Raw genomic sequence first — 17,886 nt, forward strand, 5'->3', positions numbered from 1 at the left:
CCATCATCTTCCTTGAAAGGAGACACCCCGAGCCAGACACAATATCCCTGCTGGAACCCTACCAACGCCGCCGACCCGGCAACGGGAGAAGAAACGTCACTGGTAGATCAATGTAATCTTACATGGCATAACAGAGTTTTGGTTTTTAATTAGAGTTCAAGGAATGTTTTTCCCTGTACGACAAGAAACAAAAAGGCAAGATAAAAGCCTCCGACCTGATGGCAGTGATGCGGTGCCTGGGAGCCAGCCCGACGCCAGGAGAGGTGCAGAGACACCTGCACTTGCACAAGATCGGTAAGCAAAGCGCAGTGGTAGCAGGTGAATAAAACACACTGGGTTACGGTTGGAGAAACTCAGCTTTTCTGTGGTCGGGAGCCTACATGCAAAGACAAGGAGGTTGCCTGGAGGCCAGCAGATAATCCTCACACTCAGGTGAAACAGCCCAGGCAACGCAGAATAACCAAGAGCAGTCATAGGATCATAGAATCTTTTAGGTTGGAAAAGACCTTTAAGATCATCCAGTCCAACCATTAACCTACACTACCAAGCCCACCACTAAACCAATCAAGGGTAGAGTAATAATTTCATGTTTCCTGGCTTGGTGGCTGGATTATTTTTAATGAAAGTAAAACTAGAAAAGAATCATTAAGATTGGAAAGGATCTCTAAGATCATCAGTCCAACCATCAACCCAACACCCCCATGCCCACTAAACCATGTCCCAAAGTGCCACCTCTGCCCATTTTTTTGAACACAGTCACCAAAACCTAGTCTGATGTGCTGGACAGTGAACAGCACACAGATTAAAACAGTGCCATTAAAAAAAGAAAAGCTCCCAGAGCAGTGGGAGGCGTACATATTGATTACGGATTTTGAGGCTGAGAAACTGTCCAGTCCAACCAGCAGAGATAGAAGAGCACAGACAGACAGACATCTGCAGATTCGTATAAATAAATTCAAAGCACAGCACAAAGACCAAAGAAAAATCACGAGATGAGGCGGATTAAAAATTCTGGATACCAGGTTTCAGAGCACAAGTCTAACAAAGCTACAAATGGGTTTTCGGGCCAGGAGAAAGCCCCCAGCAGTGGTCCACCCTGCTCCAGCCCAGAGTCATGCGAAAGGTGCCCCAGGAAGGGGGGCTGGGGGAGGGAGAAGGGGGATGCTGAGGTCTGGATCCAGACTACAAAACTGAGCCATTCCTAAGGAATCTGCTCTTATTTTTCCAGAACGAAACGCAGAGTTGGATTTCTCCACTTTCCTGAATATAATGTACAGGCAAACGAAGCAAGAGGAACCCGAGAGGGAAATCCTCACGGCCCTGTCCATGATAGACAGGCAGAAGAGAGGCGTTATCACCGTTTCGGAGCTGAAAGCCAAACTTACAAGACTAGGAGAAAAGCTTTCCGAGGAAGAAGGTATGTCGCAATTCAAAGATCTATCAAATGCTTTGCCTCTTCTTATCTCCTTCCTGATTTTCCCCCGTAGTCGCATCTGGGATCAGGCGCTTCCAGCTGGGAAGCCAGGAAGGCCCTGTGCCAGCAGGTCCCGCCAGGGCCATACGATGAGACTCGCGCCTTCCTTCTAAAGCACTTTGCCCAGGTGAACCAGAGCCCCCAGCTGAGCCCGGAGAGGCAGAGCGAGCGGGGAGCGCTCCCAGAGCGCGTTGGCGGCGTCAGCTCGCTGCAGCTCACTCAACTCACGCGACGGCAAAGTCTCCTTGCCGTTGTCAGCCTCTGCCCACACCACGACCGCCAAGCCAAGATTCCGTGCCTTGCAGGAGAGGGAAGCCAGCTGCCTGTTAACCGAGAGACCTCCTCCCTTTTCTCGAGTTGTTTCCCAATAGTGATTTTTCACCCCGAGATGCTTTGCTCTGTTTATAAAGCGAGCGCCCGTCCCACCAAGGCAGAGCGGCCGTGCCCCCAGCTGCAGGGATGCTGCAAGGAGCACGCAGGGCACTGGCACTTTCGCAAGGGTGCTGCTGCGCTGAGCTCTGTGCCCGGCACAATTTCGAAGAGAGAGGGAGACTTAAGATTATCTAAAAAAAAAAAAAAAAAAAAAAGAAAAAGAAAAAAAATCCTGTCCTGTTTGCCAGAAGTTGGCCTCCAAGGGGCACAATAGGAGGGAATTTCCAGGAAGCTGAAAACGATCAAAACCTTTTAAGACAGCCGATTTTGCCCTAGGCATTTTATGTGTGCATAGAAACTTTTTAAACGCATGCCCCGCTTTCCCGGCGCGCACAGGCTGCAGGAGGGGGCCCAGGCCTGCGGGAAGGCAGGGCAGGGCTCTGCGCACCCCTCTGCCCGCCAGCCCCGGGGTCGGGGCGTCCTGTCCCCTCCTTGCTCCAAACCACCTCACCTGTGGCTTCTTCTCCAGCTCTCGCCCCTCCGACCCCGCTGCCGAGAGCGGGCTCTGCAGCTCGCACGTTAATGCTCCGTCTTTGGCAGAGAGCAAGCAGAAAAACCCATCAACGGTTTGAGACGGGCAAGGAGAGAGTTTTTATCAGGGTTATGGGGTTTGTACAGACCCCATCAGGCTCCTCGGGGGTACAAGAGCTGTCCTTTCTGATGTTAAAGTAGAATTTAGATTTAATCAGAGCAAGGCTGGTCAGCCCAGTCGCCATCACCAGCTTCACGCCAACAAGGCTGCGTGAGCGTTTTCTTCAGTTGTTTAACCGGACTAATAGTTTATGCAGCTATTTACACCTGAAAACACTTTCAGAGCTATTGCAAGAGCTGAACAGTGAAGACATGGAGACGTTAACCCTAATTAAAGGCATCCCAGCAAGAACCGCTGTTATAGAAAAGATTTGGGGAGTGCGGGGGGATTTCCCATTACTTTGTGAGTAGGCGCGCAGCCTTTACGCCAACTTGTAACAAGGCACTATAGATCCTAACGTAGCAAGCGATGCTTCTTCTCGACAAGAAACTGCCCCTTTGGCTTAACACGCTGAACTCCAGCTTGCTAAGCTGCTATAAATATTTGATGCCAGAACAGACGCAATTTCATCAGCACCTGCGATTGTGCAGCAACTACTGGCACGTACCTTCACTGGCAGTGGCTCCAGAAAAGCCTTCGCTTCATTTTAATTTAAGGTACTTTTACCAAATGAGAACCGACACATTTTTCTACTGTGTTATTTTTAAACGTTCTGGGAAGGATTAATTATTTTCTTAATTTACATCCTTAGAAGCATCTGATTACCATCAGGGTATTCTTTTTGAAAGGAGGATCCGATCTCCCGGAAAAGAAAGAACTGTTACTTACCTTACAGCGACAGCAGTTCTCACCATAGCCCCTCCTTTACCCCACGCTGCGACCAGATCCTGCCGGCAGCAGCTCCCTGCGCTCACCCCCTGTATTTACACTGATATCTCCTGCAAACAGAGGGGAAAACGGCGTCTCATCCCGCACCCGCATCAACAGCGGAGAGAGGAAATGGGTTATAGAATCATAGAATCATCGAATCGTTTAGGTTGGAAAAGACCTTTAAGATCATCCAGGCCAACCATTAACCTCACACTACCAAGTCCACCACTAAACCAATTAAGGGGAGAGTAGCAATTTCATGTTTCCTGGCTTGGTGGCTGGATTATTTTTAATGAAAGTAAAAACTAGGAACCATTAAGATTGGAAAGGACCTCTAAGATCATCAGTCCAACCATCAACCCAACACCACCATGCCCACTAAACCATGTCCCAGAGTACCATGTCTACCCTTTTTTAAAAAAAAAAAACAAAAACAAAACCAAAAAAAGTTATGCTGCCCATAGAGACCTTCCCCAACTATTTACAGTAAAACAGGTTTTTTTTGTTTTTCCCCTAAACCTACCCGCCTCCCAGTGACCTTCCCCCTGGATTTCACAACTGGTAACTGCAAAGCTCTTCTGTGCCCAAGTACTCGCACTCGGAGTCTTATTTAAACAACCACAGCTCCTTCAGCTTGAACAAACCGTTCTGGTAACCTCAGCCACGAACAAAAACGCAGCCCAGGCTCCGCCGACCTGCGCTCACCCATTTCAGAAAGGGAAAGCACTCAAGCACTGCCCCAGCGGGGTGACCCCAGGCATGAGATTATGGAGGACTCGTAATTAGGGCATGGCCACGTATAATCCCTTTCAACGGTCGATCAGCAGGCTCTGAACGCCTAGAAGGTGTCCTGCAAACAAAATATCGAGTGATAGGTCCACAACCCAAGAGCTTCCCCTCCGACAGACCGCTGCCCCAGCCACGATCCCGTTCGCGCGCTGCTGGCCCGAAGAGAAATGGCAACACGCTTGTCAACGACGCGGGCCCCTCAACAGCAGCACGCGTGCAAGCAAAAGCCTCTTCTGGACTGTATTAGATACCTTATCGAAGGAAACAGCTGCCCAGCACGTTATCGGATAAAAGCTGCCGGGATTCTCTGATGTTTGGTCTAGTGCCCACCCACTGTATGTTAGGGCTGAAGTAAAGGAGCAAGGGAATTCGCCTCCTCTCCTGTCAGCCGAAGGAATACGGCATCGAATTCCCAGCAGCAGCTTCATTCAGCAACACTTAACGTTACTTTTCTACGTGTCGTTCCTTACGTACTTCTATTTTATTGACATTATTTGACAGGAAAAATGCCTTTTAATGGTTTAGCCTGTAGGGAGGAGAACATTTTAAGTTAGATAACTGCTGTCACTGCCAAGGCATTACCAAAGCTGGAACGAAAAGCATCGCTACTGCCAGGTGCCAACTGCGTGGTTACCACTTCTTTGTACGTATTTTCAGGGAGAGCCTTAAAGCCCCAGCTGAGAAGGTATTCTTTGCTTTCAAACACTAAAGGACCGGCAATATTAACAATCGTCACACAAATCTACTTAAAGTTGGGCACATAATCTGCATGAGTGCTTAGCTTTGTCTCAAGTGAATAGCGACAGGTTTGCTATTCAAGCCAAATAAGCCACTCCTACCAAGAGCAATTACAAGCTGATTTGGGTTGAATTTGTGAATCTTTTTGATGTGGAACTCAAAGAGATGGACATCTCTGCTCCACAAAGTTAGACGTTGAAATCAAAATGGAAGCGCTAACGGATGCTAGTTGAGAACTGCAACCTGGATGGCACCTCCAACTGATCCCAGAAGTTATTACTTCTGAGAAAAATTATTTGAAACCCCAAATCCTGCATTGCTCTTCTTTTGAAGATCACAACATCCCTAACACATGCCACTCAAATGTGTATTTTCTTTTACTCTTTCTTTCAGTTGATGACCTGCTAAAAGAAGCCAAAGTCGGACCAAATGGAACAATAAAATATGAAGAATTTGTCCGCATCATTTGTCTTCCTAAAGTCGACTACTGAAATTCAGAACAAGAGATCTTATAAGAGCAGGAGCTGAGGCTCTTTTGACTTCCATTTTTCCTAGTTACTACTTGGACTCAGGAATCATCATTTGCCTTTAAAAATCCTTATTTTGCCTTGATGATAGCGCTTACACTTACACAGGTTCCCACCCCATTTCTAGAGAAACGTGGTCACAAAATGTGAGCTCTCTGTTGTTTAAGTAAACTGAATGTAACATTCCCTTGTGTAACATGTGTCACGCTTAAAAAAACCAACTCGTTTCAAAAATGCATTTAAGTCTACAGATTGCAGCATAAATGGTAACTTGTAGTTAAGGTCTCACGGTGACTGTGTTCCACGAAGTCAGCAACACCCATAACCTTTGCTGCTTCCACACACCCAAGCCCAGACACGGTTCTTTGTGTAGAAACAGATTCCCCGGGAAGCTTGATTATGTCACGATGGTGGTAAATTTAGTGTAAGTATGCACAGTTCCCCAGCATTTCCTGGACCCAGGGCATGATCCCGTAACTCCTCACCAGATGTTCCCTTGTCATGAAGTTGTCGAGTTAACAGCCCCACTTGCGGGGTGGCCACATCCCTGTGGACAATCCAGAGTGACGGGAGACAGGCAGCCGGGAATTCTGCAGCTCCCCCAGTTAGCGATGCTCACCGGCTGCAGAGGACGACTCCCAGTCTCCAAGCACAGAACGGTCCATGATCACGGCCTCACTCCTCCTCGTCTTTCGCTCCTCCAACATACAAGGGCTCTATGTCGTCGCACTTCTGTCACATTATTTATTAAGGTGCAGTATCTCGCAACGTCAAGTCGCTGTGCGGTTAAGCTGCCCCTGCATTCTGAGGCAACACACGGAAAACGCTGCGCTTGGGAAATGTATCTGTCACCAAGTCCTGGGCTCGCTGCCCAGAACATACGCCTAGAGACAGCCTGGCAGGGAAGAACAGGGGCCATGAAAATTCAGCTTCTCTACAACAGGAAAAAAAGCCACCCCATCTCTAGCTAAGGTCCTCAGACTGGTATGAAATTTAGGACAACGTACAGCAGGTTCTCCCTGCAGTCAATTTGCAGAGACCGTCCCTGCGCAGTCACGGCACAAGCAGCAACCTGTGAAGTACGCTGGAAGAGCGCACGCTCCTGCCAGGTCTGCTGCGGCTTCTGCCCACGGGAGCCCCCTTCCCCTCCTTCCACCCCTGCCTCTCCTTCCCTTTTTTAATTCTGAATCTTTATCACTGAAGCAACTAACTCGCTCTTTGCTCAAGTTGTGAGATGACCAGCAATTAAATCATTAAAGCCATTGCAGATACAACGCATTTATCACCTACTGAGGCACCGAGCACTGCCTGAACACCGCCGACTACCACCAAAACCATCACGCATCGCTGCAACGCTTGGAATGAGCTGGGACTGTTAACTAGCACAAACTTGGTTAGAAACTGAAAAAAAACCAAAGCGTGAGCCCATCATCCTAACCCTTCCAAATCACAGAATCATAGAATCGTTTAGGTTGGAAAAGACCTTTAAGATCATCCAGTCCAACCATTAACCTACCCTACCAAGTCCACTCTAAACCAATCAAGGGTAGACTAGGCTAAACCATGTCCCCAAGTGCCACATCTACCCGTTTTTTGAACACTCAGTAACAGTGTCTCTAGAAGACAGGGATTATTCTGATGGAATATTATTAAAAAAAAAAAAGCACAGAAGACTAGACGACACGCTGAATGCTACACAAGAAATGGAAGCGGATCCAGGACGTATCCTTCAGACAAATGGCAGTTTTGTGCCCAACCTCCCCCAACTCAGAGCCAAGCTGCAGAGCCCGCGGTTCTCGCAAGACGGCAGTCCCAGACTAACCCAGTAAAGCTCAGACTTGGATCCCGACGTGCCGAGATAGTAACCAAAGGCCCTCTGAACAGCAAAGGATCATGCTTCAAGGGAAAATAAACTGCTCGATGTAAAACTGACATACCTTGTCATACCTGCCTACCGCATCCCTCAATTCTTGTATTAGCTCTTCCTACTTTACAGATAGAAAACAAAACAAAACAAAAAAAACTTGTTTCTCTGAAAATTAAGAGAGTTACAAGCAGCTCAACGCTCAGGTAACACTCCAGAAAAACATTATACAGTGAAATAGAGATAGGATTCACTAGAAAAACCAAGAATAGGTTCCAAATAACAGCAGAAGTTAGCACTTCCCTGGTAACTCTCTTCCCCCTGTTCACAGTTGATCTCAACGTTTGGACAAAACACCCACCTACCTTGACGCTGAGCCTTGGAGCACCAGTGCCTTTCGGAGGTCTGCCCACAGCGTGGAGTTCGGTTTCTGCCCGCCGGAGCTCTTCCAGACCTTTGCTACAGAAGTACCAGAGATGAAGGGGAGCAAAAACCTCAGTTGCTTTGAGCCTGAGCGTAATTAGCTTACGAAACAAGGAGTTCATTTAGAAGCATTTGTTTCCAATATGCATCAATAGCCAAATTACAAATGATCCAATACACAGCTTAATTCTTCCCTATTGACCAGAACAGTTGATTAACAAATCCTTTCAGCTGCAGACAATGTAAAAGCTTGTATGTCATGGGGATTGATCAGCTCAAAATCACTTTGGATTACTCCAGAATGCATCTGTATCATAACAGGCGGTTACTACCCTCTCCGGGTGGGTAAACATTGCCCAAATAAAAGCGAGCAAAAAAGGAACCGCACTTCTCACGCACTCACAAAACAAAGCAGCATTGTTAGAGCTCGGAGAGGCGAGCAAGAGACACTCCGTGCCACAAACCATTTAGAAGCAAAGCATTCCTGCTCCAAAGGGACCTCTGCGACTCGTGAGTTCACAGAAAACACCCTGTCCCCCCTCCCCTTCCCCCCCCCCCCCCCCCCCAGGAAACACAACGTAACTGAATGCTTTTTATTACATCTAAAGATTTCTACATAAACAGGTAACATTCAATAGGTAAACCATTTTTTTTTCCAATGCATATAATAAATATTTTCACTTGGTACTTTTATACAAACTGACATTGGTCTACTATACATTTTTAAAAGCCATTTACTGGTTTGGCATGCCGTATGGAAACTAAGAGAAAGTTTTAAGGCAATGAATGACAGATTTAAATTCATGGAATTAATGGTATTTTTAATATTCTGCTTATATACAGTCTTCCCTTTGTTAATTAAAACAATTAACAGCAGCACTTTCGGGGACCATCAGCAATTTTCCCTTGTTAGAAATCTAAGCTCTGTTAAAAAATTAAAAAAAAAAAAAAAAAAAAAACAAACACAAGAAAGGAAGGAAAAAACAGTTACACTGACAAACCAAAATCCTTTCTATTTAAAATGTGCTTAAAACCCTGAAATGTTAAACTGCAACGAAGAATTAATTTTCCAAACGTTCTCCTCACAGTCCTTAGCTCTGTGTCGGGAGGCAGGTCCAAGAGAGTCCACTGAAAATCTAGCAGTCATCCCGTCCTTGAAAGGCTTACTGAATCCTTGCCACGGAGAGGAAGGGGCAAGCCTGGAATTGCCGTCACGTCTATCGTTACGGAAGCGCCACAAAGTTTTTAACGCGTGGCATAGGTTATAGCCTAGCGCGGTTTTTCATCTTCTAAAGGATGCATCAGCAATGCCCTCAAGAGCGATTCAAAGCCACTTCCACCCTGCTATTCAAACAGCAGCTACGCGCTCCTATCCGTGTCAGCATGTACACGTACATATGCACGTATGCACATGTACGCATGCACATACACACACAGAGAGAGAACCATACGTAACACAGACGCGCACGCGAGCGCACGCCCCGCTCCTCCAGTGGAAGAATTTGCAGACAAGAGACCACTGGTCTAAGGATGACAGAAACTCTGCGGTCTGCAGCGAAGGGAGCGGTGCCGCAAGCCAGGCCACCCTGGGTTGCTTCACCGCATCTCTGATAACGTGCGAACTAACGGACATCGAGTTTTGGAGTGACGTTTGCAGGGAACTCGTCGAGAACTCAGACTGAGACTTCTACCAAGCAATGTTAACTGTGGTCAGAGGCACAGAGAATTATCAGCTATAAAGAACACCCTAGCATGAAACAGGAATACTCACAAAGCATATGGGGTTAATACCACAAAGGAGGAGTTAAGAACATTTCCGTCGCTTCTTTGTAGAGCAACGAGGTTAAAAAATGACTACGGTGAACTGAAGAGCCTTCCTTTCCTTCAGGGTAACTTGTGAGGAAATGGAAGACGTCATCAGCTGACCTCACTTTCCAAAAGCTAAGACAGGCATCACAATGCCAGATTCTGTGTCACCACACACTCGCCACATTTAATTTTATCTGTGAATTAGCACGATTTTAATACCATTGTCAAAAGTGACATAAGCTGCTCTTCAGGTCATCTTTAACAATACAGTCAATGGAAATGTTGCCACAATCATCGGTAAAACAGCCACAAGCTCTCCCGAATTTCTCTTAGGTGTTTCAGAAGCTGGGGACACGCACGCTCCCAGTTACACTGATGGCAGTCGTACTCCAGATTTACAAACGGTATTATAGCAAAACATATGCTCTGAAGTTACCAGGTTAGTATTCATGACTAAAATGTATGAGATATATTCCTAGTGTAGGTTTAATCACTTCAAAATCAGACTGAGTTTAAAAAATAAGTATTTCCCATTTTCTATCCTTTTATTTATTTTTTAACTGACATTTAATAAATTATAAAATTGGTGTATGGTGAAATATATATATCAGCCAGATATGTATGAAATACACATGCATGGGAAAAACTATTTAACTCACTTTTAACTCACACACACAGATCTATAAATACATATATACACACACATATACATATAAACACAAACATTTGTTTTCAAAATTCAAGTCAACTATTTAGTGGCAGAGGGATGCTGTAAAAACACTAAAAACGATTTTGATGCCACATAATGTGAACCTTTCAAATAACCATACGACTGATCATACAGCAATACCTAATGCTACTTGGATTAAAGATTTTTTTTTCTTTTTTTTTTCCTTTTTTTTCTTTTTTTTTTCTTTTTTAATCAATGCAAGATTTTGAGACAACTTCATAGGCAAAAGGTGGCCCTTGTCAATGCTCAAAGCAACTAGCTGCAATCAACAGGTTTGGACATTAAAAATTCAGACAAGAATTTGCTAATTTTAGTATTCCTTACTCTCTCTTCCTGATAAACTTGTTACCTGCACTTTCAACCAGTTATAAAAATATTTTTCATATCAGAGGAAATATTTACTCTCTCTGACATGGACTTTGGGACACAAGAGAATCACCTCCTTCCCTCCCCCTTCTCTTACTGTAAAGAATCTCCTGAAAAACTGCATTCCAGCTATTTACACATTTCACTCTTTAATTAAGAACGGATCGGCCCAAGTGACCCACCAGTTCTAAAAAAAGATTTTCCTATGCCATGCAAAACTTTAAAAGAAAAAAAAAAAGAGAGAGAGAGAAAAGAAACCAGGAAGTATGGCTCAAAGTTCAACATAAGCATACTGAAAAATCAGGGAAACTCAAAATAATTACAAGGCCAAAAAGAGAAAACTGAATTTTGAAACCCACTACCCTAAGAGACTTCAATAGGTAGCAATATGTTTGAGTACATGGGCTACAGGGTGGGGCTTTTTTATTGGGTTGGGTTTTGGTTTAAGAGACTCACACTGAACATTTAATATTAATTTTGATGAATGTGAACTCAGAAGACAGTGTACCAAGACCGCTATCAGCTGCACAAACCATGCAATAGTGTGTTGGTATTTGTATTTTCTTCCTTTTGTTGACAAGTTCACTTTTAAGCAGAAATTTGATCTACTGCAGCTAAAAGTAGGTTTCTCCAGACAGAGTAAGATAGGCCTCAATTCAACAGGCCACTTATACACGCATGGCTAACTTTAAAGCACAAGCAGTTCCACAAATTTAAAACCGACACATGCTTAATATTTTGCTGATTAGGATCTTACGTTATTTTAAACGGACTTCATAGCAAGTTTTTAGAAACAAAACCCTACAGTCCAATGTGTCAACGCTTTTATTTGGGGCTAGATTCTATAAAAACTCTCTGTCTTGTCCCATGTAAGCACAGCCAAGTAAATCCTCAGCCCGAGATTTTATGGAGTCTGGCCCTCGAGAATAATTGGTGCACTAATGAGCTTGCAACATGCTTGATTAAAGCATGGAATTAATAAAAAAAAATTGTCTCAATAGAGGGTCACGTAGAACCAGAAATAACAAAAAAAATCCCCCAAAAACCAAACCCGCTCCTGAAAGGCTATGTCCTGCAAACAGAGGGGATGCTGTGGAATAGTTTGGGTAGGGTTTATTCCGCTTTAAGCATAATAAAATCTGCACTAAATATGGGATGGGGGAATTAGATTCCACCAAAGGTAAATGTCTCCAAGAGAAGAAAAAACTCTCTCACAGGTTTGAACTTTAAAAGTTCAGCTCCTTTCCTGTTTATGTTACTGTGAAAAAAATAATGCCATTTGTGTCCAAACTAGGGGGGGGGGAAGGTAACTTACATGACAAATGCACAGGTGTAAAATCTTCAACATCCATAAAAATGAACTGAAGCTCCTTGTTTTTGTTAATTTTTTTGTTTTGTTTTGTGTTTTTTTTTTTCTTATTTTTACCAGTGAGGCCATCTTAGGTTTATATACAAAAGTAAAACTGAAAATATACTTTTGTTCTCTGTACACATAAATTTTTTTCCCTAAAAAAGGAAAAAAACTTGTCTATGTTTCTAACATAAAGTAAAACCAAGCACAAAGATTTCCTCTGACGAGTTCATTTACTCCAAAAATCAGTCCAATGAAATAATGTCTGGTATGATACCAAAGATAGACGCCGTGTCCGTGCTGCTCCTACTTGCAACCGGATGACCATGATTCTCTCGCAGGCTGTTGGAGGAAACAAGACTGCTGTTACTGCCACTATTGCTACCATTTGTGGCTGGCAGAGAACTGCTTCCTCCTGCATTTAGCTGATCGAGAAACATCTGAGATGAAGTGTATGGGAAAAAACGAGAGTGTAAGAGTTCTTGATCATCTGATGCGGAAACTGCCGCAGCTGCAGCGGCAAGAAGGGATGTGTTGTAATGCTGGGGGGAAAAACAACATTTTCAAGTTACATTTCAGACACCATAGTTTTGATTCAGACCAGCACAAAAGAAGGTATTCGTAAGCTAAAGCTCTGACAGCTTCTGGATTTCACATCAGCTCATCTACTCAACCTTTCTGTAAGGCAAGTGGACCGATGCAGTGAACTTTTACCTCTGCAGCCCCTGATTTCTGAAGCCAAAAGAAATTGGAAATACTACTATTAGTAAGAGCAAACACTAGAAAGGTAACAGTATCGCAAGACACCCAAACCAGCAAGAAATGGTGAGAGGCAACACTCTTTTACCTCTCCAAAAAATTCCTTGGTGGAAAAATTGCCCAAAATTCAAAGAAACATTTTGCCATCCCTCTCCTCTGCTCAAAAGTCACAGACCAACCACAGCTGGTGAAACTATGTGCTAATCACTGTCGGTGGAGGAAAGCACACTTCTGTGAAAAATGCATTTAGAAATAGCACGCTTAGTCCCATTAGATGGCAGCAAGGGCTGTCCCAAGTTATACTCTCTGCTGGGCAGCCCCTGAAAGGCAAGAACTTTAGCTATCAAGAAGCAGATTTTAAATGCAATCTCTCTGTAGGGTAATTTTGCTCTTGACGTTTCTTTTCACTATGATGAAACATCCATGCAGGCTATTCAGCCTTGCTCCCTAAAATTTATGTACTGGTGTAATTATGCCATAACAGTGCAGCATCAGACTTCCGCACTACTTGTTTCAGAATAATGTTTTGCTGGATATCAAGATAGCTTTTCTGAATCCAAATTCTACAGTGCAGGCTCCGGTCTTAATTCTGATATATGAAAGTATCCCTCTACATTTAGTGCAGTTCTCCTACTCGAGACTGCAGACCAGACATGACGGGACAAAGGGCAGGTGAGCCACCCCAGCCCCCTTCTTTTCTTGGAGGCACAGGAGGAAAAGTGATCAAGTGGGAGGGCCTGCCAACCCAGGCTCCTTTTGAGAATGACCTGCTTAGCTCCCAAAACTGGAGGAGCCAGCACCAACCTAGCACCGACCCTGAAATGGGTTTCAGTACGCGCTTACAGAAAGGTGGCAAACACGGTATGAACAGGCACGCAGCCTCAGAAAAAACAGAGCGCTGCCCCTGACTCTGAATCGTGTAAAGGCTGGACTGTCAAGAGGCTCAGTGGTGGGGCCCAGACTGTCAGATGGGCAAAGGTCAGACCTCGGGTCTGGAAAACTGAGGGGGTGGCTGGTGGACCCTCAGCCATGGCCGAGAGCCATCCCACAATACAACAGCGGCTGACTGAGCTTAACCCTTGGAAACTGAAATGTTTATCCTTTGTACTGCCTTATCCTACACCCATGAGACAATGCTTATGTTTGATTACAGTTTCTATGTGTATAAAATAAAGCTGCAGCCTGCCTGCATTTACACCTACATCATACATCTGCTCCTTCCTCGCCTATACATCCATGCCAGTAAGTGCTTCTCGGAAAAGACTATCTGCCATACGACTCGATTTTCCTTGACTTACCTGATTGTCTCCTGACAGGAAAGGGAAGAAGTCTAAACCTGTAAAGAACAAAAAAAAAAAAAAAAAAAAAAAAAAAAAAAAAAAATTAAGCTTCTCAAAACCGACAAGCACCTCCCCATTTTCCCACCACTTCTTTTGAAATAAAACCAGCATAATACTGATGACGCTTCAGATTCTCTTCACTTTCTTTTTTTTTTTTTTTAATACCATCTCATCCTCTGTGGATGCAAAATATTATTTTGCACTAACGGATTGTCAAATGACTGCATGTTTAAATCCTTTTACAATAGTGATTATTGCTTGGAGAGCTGTACTTACATCTATGAACAGCAAGAAGCTCACCTTGCAAGTCATAAGGCATAGGTGTCATATGGAATGGATGCCTGTAGTCTTGGATAAGTGATGTATTGATGTAGCTGGTATCAACAGCAGGAAGGCTTGGTGTTCTTGACACAGGAGACGCTTGATGGGGTAAATTTAAAATGCTGGAAGAAACAAAGACTTGTTACAAGCATAAAACACAGTCTTGGCATTAATGCTAGAAGAACAGCATTTGAAGACCTTCTATGCTGTCCTGTGCCCTATTTTCAAATTTAACGCATGGCCAACCTGTGCCCAATTTTCAAATTTAACGCATGGCCAACCTCTCAATATGCATTCTGAACTTTGTGACAGGTGCACAACAACAACTCCCCTACTAAATTTCAAAGCTTCACTAGAAAGCATCAAGATGCTACAGCACCTCAATAAGTCTTGTAAGGACTGGGGGGAGGACGACAACACACGGACATGAGCCTCACACGTTCCCCAAACTTTCTTCTCACGACATCATTTTAACAGAAAATTTAACTCAGTCCAAGCCAGACTGCAGCCCAAACAGTTGAAGTCTAGCAAAATTAAAAGCAAAGTAAAGCTCGGTCTCAAAGAGTAGAAACTGATGACTCACTATGAATGGTATTGGGATCTCTGCTACAAATACTCCTAAGCCAGGACAAGACAATCCAAAAGGTATAGTGAACCCTCCAAAAAGGCACAAATCTGCTACCAACGCAACAGATACGCTCTACAGGGTAATGAGCAGTGGAAGACAGCCAAGAAGGTCTTGAGGAGTTTTAACTGATCACCGAGTCATTTACACCACTGGAGTGGTAATCAGTTCACCAAGAGGATCCCTTTGGTTTAGCCTCAGTTTTCATCCCTGCATGTTTATGTAAACAGGGTGCTATTAACAGCTTGGCTACTTAGGTGTAATCAGGTTATTCTGGCATTCTTTATTACTATGCTATTGGCAGTAATCACTGGCAGAACCCCCACACTCCCATACCACACCCGTGTTTCTCATGGCTCGCTCTATGTTGCTGCTTTCACATTTCCCTATGGAAGAAAAACATTTCCAAATCTGCAAAAAACATACTTCTAAGCTACAACCTTTGCACCATTTTATACTCATTCTCACAAACATGAGTATGAATACAATTAAAAAACTGTAGTGCTACACACTTAACTCAAAGTTGTTGTTCCAGGCTTTTCAGGCCTTGTGACTCGAGACCAAATGCATTTGCTATAAGCTACTAAATCAGGTTATAATCCAAATACAGAACTTTCTGGATACAATTTATTTATAAATTTGTTACTACTCTCCATCGTGAGCATATTCTCTCTGCATATTTTATTCTCACCCCTTATTATTTAATGGTGATGCTGGAGATATGGAAGGACAGCTTCTCTTTGCAGATGGTTCTTCCTCCTCTTCATCCGATGAGCTATCAATGGTTAAATCAATCACTTCTACCTTCTTATTTTTATTTGACTGTTGGTGAGAAGACACCTGATGTTCCAAGGAAGAGCTTATGCATCCTATACAAAGTAAGTCAACATTATAAGCTGTAGCTGACACCACCACTACAATCATCATAACATCACAGCTTATTATATGCCTTCATAAATAAAGCTTACAACTTAGAATAAAAGACAACAAAATTACATAATGTTGATAATAACTTGAAAGTACCATCAGCCCCAAACAGGTATTACTCAAGTAATCTTTCTCACAAATGATCATTAAAAGCTACAAACATACATGCAAAAATGAGCATTTTGAGAAGTTAAAGGAACATCAATACTTAATGGTCAACAGTATGACATTCAGTCCAGACACCCCAAAACACGACTTACCATCAACTCCGTTGTAAGATGCAGTTACTTCCTGCACTTCCTTCTTCGATCTCATAGGAGCCCACGATCCATCCTCCTTAAACTGAATTTCATCACAATCTGTACAATACTTCAGGATTTCCATGAACAACCTGTCAATCAGAACCACTTAATCTCAGTCCTTAAAAAGAGCTTAACTCCTTTTTTCCCCCCAATATCTTTATTAGTCAGTGTAAGTTTGAATTAGTGTTTAAAAAGAGTCAAAAGCTTTCATTGTTCTACCCTTCTCTCATCTGCTTCCTTAATAAGAAGGAGTCATTGAAAAATTTAAAATATTATCTAAAACAAAAATCCGCACATTCACGTAAAAGACCTACAAGAGTGGAACCCGGCAGAGCCCATGACACAGAACTCTCCATTTCCCAAAATGAAGGAAGTGAACAAGCATTAAAAAAAAAAAAAAAAATCTCCTTCTTACCCATATTTCTCTTTGGCAATATTTAATTGAGGAAGCCCATATCTTAAAGGAGTCCATATAGCTGAATATTTAAGGACTAGTATTTCCTGAAACCTCTTTAGATGTGAAAACTTCCTAACAAAAGCTGAGCATGGGAATCTAAACTTGCAGCCTCTTCTCCTAGCTGCGTCTCCTAAAACTTTTAGGATCCTGGCACCACATCACTCCCAGTGGGAATTCCAGCTTTTGACCAAGACTATTCATGTGGTTCTGCGTAGGAAAGAGCTTTGACTTAATTAGTGAGAAAGTTCTCTCTTTCCCAGACTGAAACTTTTTCTAGAAATAACCTTCTCTTTGGGATGCTATAACTGTATCACCTAATCTCCAGCATGCACACAAGGAGAAATAAGGAAAACGTGTTGTTTTAAGTATTACTTCTCGTAGTCTTTACTATTTTAGGCTGAAACCCAGAACAAGGAACACCACAGTTCTTTGATCCAAAGCAGACACCTGTAAATCTCGGGGTCCATGAATCCAAAGCAGCCTGTGCGAGCCCTGCGTGTCTCTTCAAGAGCTTTTTGCAAGGCCTTAAAGGGGATCCCGAGCAATCGAACGCTTCACCGGCAGGTCACCAAAACAAAGCACATGCTCACTAAAAAAAAAGACTCGGTCATCTGTGAGGTGGTTTTCTGGGGTTCTGTTTGTTGCAAGGGTTTTAGTTTTGCTTTTTGGGTTTGGTTTTTTTTGGCTTTTTTTTTTGGTTGGTTGGTTGTTGGGTTTGAGTAAAACATTCTGAGAGTATCCTCAGAAGACTCTACTTGTTCTCTTCCTTTATCACACTTTGGAAAGAAGGTTCCTATCTAAGGAATTAAAATGCAAACCTAGGAATACATACTTGGCATTTCTTCATGAAGACCAATAGTAGATTTTTTTTTTTTTTTTAAAAAATGTTTTACAGGTAGGTACTAGCAGGGAATCAATCTCTACATCACTTTCTTTAAAAAAAAAAAAACAACAACAACAAAAAAAACCAACCCACAACCATTTTCGGCAGGATAGCTCAAAAATTTACCTAGGCTTGGAAGGAATACCTTTCATTATTATTAACTTTAACAGTGTGATGACCACAATTCTTCCAGAATACTGAATGAAGAGGTACCTGCTTAGTAATTCTTCACCAACAGTTGGGAAATTAAATGACATGGTAACTTAAAACAGGTCACAGCCAGATAACCAGGATTTCAGAGCACTGTATTCTGTGCAGCACAAGAACAGTAAGCAAAAAATGTAAGGTACGTCCTTCATTTTGATTT

General features: G+C 43.2%; 2 protein-coding genes across 2 annotated transcripts in view; one reads left to right on the forward strand and one right to left on the reverse strand.

Annotated features, from left to right (window-relative positions):
* Window positions 1–218: 218 nt before the first annotated feature.
* Window positions 219–5,326, forward strand: CALML4 (calmodulin like 4). Its single transcript, XM_009483803.2, has 3 exons — window positions 219–294; window positions 1,229–1,417; window positions 5,229–5,326. Exons 1-3 carry the CDS (start codon window positions 219–221, stop codon window positions 5,324–5,326), a joined length of 363 nt encoding a protein of 120 aa, XP_009482078.1.
* Window positions 5,327–8,329: 3,003 nt separating this feature from the next.
* PIAS1 (protein inhibitor of activated STAT 1) overlaps window positions 8,330–17,886 on the reverse strand; it is a 63,370-nt gene continuing 53,813 nt past the window's right edge. The window contains 5 exon segments of the mRNA XM_075713555.1: window positions 8,330–12,447; window positions 13,963–14,000; window positions 14,305–14,447; window positions 15,642–15,819; window positions 16,138–16,268. Coding sequence (XP_075569670.1) covers window positions 12,151–12,447; window positions 13,963–14,000; window positions 14,305–14,447; window positions 15,642–15,819; window positions 16,138–16,268 — 787 coding nt within the window. The 3' untranslated portion in view covers window positions 8,330–12,150.

The sequence above is a fragment of the Pelecanus crispus genome, chromosome 7, assembly GCF_030463565.1.
Source record: "Pelecanus crispus isolate bPelCri1 chromosome 7, bPelCri1.pri, whole genome shotgun sequence".
Classification (NCBI taxonomy): domain Eukaryota; kingdom Metazoa; phylum Chordata; class Aves; order Pelecaniformes; family Pelecanidae; genus Pelecanus; species Pelecanus crispus.

Coding starts and splice junctions, on each gene's coding strand:
- CALML4 (XM_009483803.2), top strand. CDS start 219: ATGGCAGTGATGCGGTGCCTGGGAGCCAGCCCGACGCCAGGAGAGGTG. Junction 295..1,228: donor CCTGCACTTGCACAAGATCG/GTAAGCAAAGCG, acceptor TTATTTTTCCAG/AACGAAACGCAGAGTTGGAT. Junction 1,418..5,228: donor AAAGCTTTCCGAGGAAGAAG/GTATGTCGCAAT, acceptor TCTTTCTTTCAG/TTGATGACCTGCTAAAAGAA.